General features: G+C 30.7%; 1 protein-coding gene across 1 annotated transcript in view; it reads left to right on the forward strand.

The window, feature by feature from the left end:
- LOC112524934 (2-oxoglutarate-dependent dioxygenase DAO-like) overlaps positions 1 to 2,559 on the forward strand; it is a 5,865-nt gene extending 3,306 nt beyond the window's left edge. The window contains exons 2-3 of the mRNA XM_025134878.1: positions 1,764 to 2,085; positions 2,210 to 2,559. Of these exons, the coding sequence (XP_024990646.1) occupies positions 1,764 to 2,085; positions 2,210 to 2,464 (577 nt within the window). The 3' untranslated portion in view covers positions 2,465 to 2,559. The remainder of the gene's footprint in view (positions 1 to 1,763; positions 2,086 to 2,209) is intronic.
- The last annotated feature ends 3,537 nt before the right edge of the window (positions 2,560 to 6,096 follow it).

Below are 6,096 nucleotides of genomic sequence, written 5' to 3' on the forward strand. Positions count from 1 at the left end.
TTGTGGCCACGAAGGTTCAAATGCGGTGACTCCGGGCTATCTGCAAAACAGGTGGTCGCCCTGAGATTAGTCGGCTCCCATAGTGGGTTGGATACCCAGGTTAATAAAAAAAATTGTGGAGGTTCAAACAAGAACCCCTGTGATTTACAAGAATACGAGAACAACCCAATAACCTCAAACTTTTTAATTAATAAATTAACTTATATTAAATATAATAAATTAATAAAGGCAGTAATGTAATTAAGTAATTTTTATAATTATATTTTATTTTAATTAATTATAATTATCCATTTTTTTCCTGCACGTTCGTTTTCACTCTCTTCTCTTCCCTTATGATAATTGTGTGGCTGTGTAACCATAACCTAACGAAACCATGAGTAATCGTTGTGATAAATGTGTGATTGTTTAACCCTAACCGATCGAAACCATGATCAAATTGAGTGCGCAAGTGATGTTATAATAGTGATATCACATGATTATCACACTCATATTACACCAAATCGTTTAGTGGATTTCACCCGTAGTCGTTGTGATAAATRTGTGATTGTCTAACTTCTAACCTATCGAAACCATCCGAAATCGTTGTRATAATGTCTAACAATCTAACCCATCGAAACCATGATTAAATCGAGTGATATTGATATGACATGATTATCACATTCATATCACACAAAATCGTTTAATCGATTTTGCCAGTAATCGTTGTGATAAATGTGTGATAAACTAATCCTAATCGAGTGAAAGCATGTTCAAATCGAGTAATTGTGAAAGATACCTTGAATAAACTGTGTTCCTTCTTCTTGTTGTTCGATTGTTGCATGCAAACGCTTTTTCTTGTTTGATTACTGTTTGATGTTTGATTCCTGAGACTTTACGGCTTCTTTGTTCGTTGATTTCTCCTTGAAATCAACTTCTTAATCGATACCTAATAAAGATAAGGATAATCACTCTAATTTTGAAGATTATTATGTGATCGTGCTTAAGATTTTATGATATTGATTTTCATTATTACCCTTTTGAATCTCAAATTTTTTTAGATCTTTTTAAATTTTAAAAATCTTTTAATTTTAGTTGTTATCACAATATGAGATTAATAGGTTGTTCTTACGTTCTCGTAAATCACAGGGGTTCTCGTTTAAACCCTTCCCTACATGAAATTTCATATATATACATATATATATATATATATATATATAATATATGTATATATATATATATAATATATATATGTATATATATATATATATTGGGCCGATGAGAAACATGCCTGTCTCCGTTAAAATCCCTGATTATTTCCCCGATGCCCGCCTCGTACTGAACAAAAGTCCCCGAACTCGACCCAAAAATATCATGTTTTAGTTTTCACCGTCGGTTAAGGGGGTTTTTACTATCCCTACTAAACACCTCCATTTTTTCAGTATGAGAGAAATGGGAGCCGGTATTTTGATTTGGAAGGCCACTTTCATATGCTCGCGTGGTGACTTTTCTAACAAATCATTGATTTGTCACTAACATAACACTGCACATCATATCATATTTATAATTCAATATTAAATAAAACTAAATTATAGGTTTAAGGTTTCTTACATAATTGGTCCTTAAACTTCATTTTGTTACAAAAAWATCTTTAAACTTCATATTTTATTTTGAATTTGATCCTTCATCCTAACAATCGTTTGCTATATTTATTAATTAAAAAGGTGAGATCATAGTTTTACCATTTTTTAGAGTCATTTTGTAAATTAGAAGTTGTTTTGAAACAGAGAGATAATAACTAAATATGCTGGAGCAGTACACAAACTTTTTATGAGGATTGGAGAGAAATTAGCTCAAGGTTTAGGTGTAGAAAGTGAAAATATTGGGTTCGAGAGTTGGCCATGCCAATTCAGGATCAACAAGTACCACTTTACCCCTCAAAGTGTTGGGTCATCTGGTGTCCAAATACACACAGACTCTGGTTTCCTCACCATCCTCCAAGACGATGAAGACGTTGGTGGTCTAGAAGTTATGCACAAGTCCGGCCACKTCGTTCCTGTAGATCCATGGCCCGACACCCTCCTCGTTAACCTCGGTGACATGGCAGCGGTTCGTCTTTTTTAAGTATATAATATTTATATACACCGCAAAACTCGGTCCTTTTTCTTGGTTTCAAACATCATTAACATGGTCTCTTAAAATTTTGAATCATGGTCTTTGATGATATTTAAAGGTGTGGAGCAATGGAAGATTCTGCAATGTGAAACATAGGGTGCAATGCAAAGGACCAACAATTCGTGTGTCGGTTGCATCTTTCCTTTTAGGACCAAGAGAGACAATYGAACCACTGCCAGAACTTGTGGACGCTGATCATCCTCGTGTCTACATGCCAACCACTTACGAAGAGTACAGGAAGTTGAGGTTATCCACAAAGTTGCAGGCAGGCGAAGCTCTCGCACTATTGCACACATCGAGTTCTAATAACTGACGAGACGATTGTTTATTCAGCCTGGAACATTCGAAAAATAAGGTGGATTCTAGCTTTACTCACTTTTTTCATTGCATGCTTTAAATAAATTGGTAAGCACACTATGGATTTTTTTTTTCATCGTATGGAAGATGTTGGATGTTTTTAGCATAGACCTAACGTGTCGGTGATATCGTTTATTAACACTTCTACTCCATCAACATAATGGACCCACGACTCGCTATAAAAGCAGGTTTGAACTACTATTATAAAATAAATTGATGAAATTAGATTGACTTGTTAAAATTAACGGGTGACCGTGGCAAACAAAATTTTCCGTTTTGAATGGTTTAGTCTCTAAACTATTTTTTTAAATGTAAAACCATTAAACTTTTTCATTTTGAATGATTAAGTCTTTGAACAATTTTTTTGAATGGAAAACCTATCGAATTTTTAATTATTTAATATGTGAAAGTTTAATGGTTTTTTAATTTAAAAATATAGCACAAGGACTTAATTATTCAAAATGAGAAGGTTTAATGGTTTTTTTCATTCAAAAACAGTTTATTAACTAAACCATTCAAAATAATAAAACTTCTTGATTTTTTTTTGAACTTTTCCCTTAAAATTTACAAATAAAATTGAAAATTCCTGATACCAATTCCCGTTTAATTATGACCAATGATAATAGCACTAGTTAGAAATCTAAAAACATAATTATCTCAATCGATCGATTCTTTATTATCTCATTTTGGTAATTTCTTTTATCAAATGTTCCATATTTTGCGAAACAACTTTTTTTTATAAATCTTGTACGTTGTTATGTACTTATGTCTAATTTTAAGTTGAAAAAATGTATTAATTAGCGTATATTTTTGATACTAAATTTATTTAAATTAGAAAAATATGTATAACATTTTATGTAAAAATATATATTTTTAACAGGACTGGGCCCGGGACCAGATTCGGGATCAGCCCAATGGGAACAAAACTGGTAACAGGACCTAGATTAGGCATAAGATTTTTTATTGGGACCGACTGACCCTGCTCCTAAGGGACCATTTAGGACCGACCCCGGTATTGGTCATCTATATTGTCTACTCATAACCAATCCTTATGGGCCCAATGTATAACGGATTTAGAAAAAGATGGTTAGCTAGTTGGATGATCGGTCCTCATCTGGTTACAATCGGTCCATTTATTAGCCGGTTATAAAATCGGGCCATATCTGGTTAAGCATGAATATGTCCATTCGAAAACCGATTACAAATCAAGCTAGATCCAATTAGGTACAAACTAGTCTTTACATTTGTCTATCTCTAGATGATATTGAAATAAATAAATGATAATTTTATTTGGGGAAAATTATATTAAAATGTAAGTATTTTATCTTGATTTCTATTTTGTGGAACCAACTTTTAAAACTATCATTTAAGGGTATCAAACAAACTTTTCGTTTATTCAAGTATAGTTGACATAATAACCTGCTAATGATTACATGGCCTAAGTACATGTCAACTAATATTTCATGTCATCTTTAAAATAAAATAAAAAATCTAAAAAGATGATATGATATCCATAATTATAACATATCACATATTTATTATATTTGATGATTAAAATCCTATATTATATCAAAACTAATAAATAATCATTTAATTCTTACATTAACAAACTCAAAATTTATATTATTAAAATGTTTTTAAGATAATATATAATTATTAGTTATATACTTCAAAAACAAAATTAGAAAAAAATAAAAAATCATAAATTACCAAAACAACCCACCTAAAATAAGAAAAAAGAAACCCTAAAAGAATATGAATTTCACGTAGTTCATGCTTTCCACGTCATTTAAATAGACTTGATTAATCTCATCCTTAAATAAAGGAAAAGCTTACTTTAAATAAATGAAGATTTTGTTTGAGACTCTTAAACGATTAGAAGGGTACTCGTGCAAGGTATTGAAACATATCTTGCTTTCAGTATTTCTTTTAATTATTTTTTATGTCGATATAATACGGTTTTATGTGATGTTGAGAACGCGATAATATTTTTATTTTTAAAAAAAAATATAAATTTGAAAATGTCATAAAAATTTTAAAAAAATATATATCGATATCAGAATCAAATTAACCTTTTTTAAAATTCTTGTTTTTGGTGTAATTTTTTTAATTTAATTTAAGTTTAATAATATAATTTTTTATAAAGATAATAACTAAGTATTCTGTTAAAACTCAATGATTATCTTAATTATATTTTAGATTGTTTATATTTAAAATGAGATATTTATCCAATATTTGATTATGTTTATCTGCAGTTAGTTACACGAATTTAAATATGAAGCTTTAATATGTATTTTTACACAATTTACTTGTAATTTTAAATTTTAAGTAACATGCATCAATAACCAATAATTCATGCATAAAAATAGTTTTTAAAAGTTTTTGTGAAATGTTTTGTAATATAAAAATATAGATAATTTTAAAAGTTGATTTAGCAGAAAAAAAATGTTTTAATAGGATTCTTACTTTTATTTGTAAAAGTCCAAATATAATATAATGTTCGTGAAGCCATAAAGAACTTTTTTGTTAGCTACAGAACGAGGGAAAGCACCTGCGCCAGAGATCGAACAACCTTCACCTTCAGCTCATCGTTTCGCCCAAATCGGTTCCACTACACACTATATAATATACTACGTCAACCACTTTTTTCTTCACACCTTCTTTCCCCTTCGATCCTTCTCCAATCCGATTCATTACTCCCGCACCGCTTCATTTGTTTGCTTAATTACTGGTAAGGACCTTTTCTCTTATGATTTCAATTTTGTATTCGGAATTCATTGCGGGATGTACTTCAGTTAGGGTTTATAGTTTTATTGGAGGGTTTTCTATTCGTGGAAGCCATTGTTAATAAGTGAAGGTAAAAAAAAAAAAAGGGAGATTTATAGCTAAAGTTTGATATCGATGTCAAACGTGTTAATTTTCAACTACAATTTGGTAGCGATTTTAAATTCTTCCAGAAGACGATTTTTTTTTCAGATTTTGCAACCAAATTATGATCAGTTTTGCATGTCGGAAGTTCCACATCTGATAAAAAATTTGAAGTGTTGTAAAACTTTTTCTTTTTTGTGATGAATTCCTTTGGTCCATGCTAAGTGCTATATCGGTTCTTGAATCTTGATTTCCTTGCCACTGAATTCCTAATACTAGTAATGCTACTGTGCTTGCACATTTTTGTACGTCCATTAGTATCAGTACACATTGTTTAAAGTTATGTAAACTCAATTAGTGTATTATGGAAAAAAAGAAAGAAAAGTTTACCTTATCTAGGATTTGAGTAGTTACTACGTTATCCAGGATTTGAGTAATCACTACATTTAAGTGAGTTTGAACACTTCTCTGAATTACATGGTAACAGTCGATGATAAATCTTCATCCACATCAGCTTTTTGGTCATAAATTTTCCATGAAGATCAAACCCACAATCATAGTCTTATATGCAATTAGATTGAAAAACAGTTTGTGGAGTCACTGTCTTTGCTTTAGGGAGTACTTTGTAGTGTGAATACCATCCCTTTGCCTTCTTAGCTGCGAGTAATTTAAGATTCCATACTCTTGCATTTATTTTTCCAAGTTGGAGTATGTGTATCT

This window comes from Cynara cardunculus, assembly GCF_001531365.2.
Source record: "Cynara cardunculus var. scolymus isolate 2C chromosome LG 1, CcrdV1, whole genome shotgun sequence".
Taxonomy (NCBI): domain Eukaryota; kingdom Viridiplantae; phylum Streptophyta; class Magnoliopsida; order Asterales; family Asteraceae; genus Cynara; species Cynara cardunculus.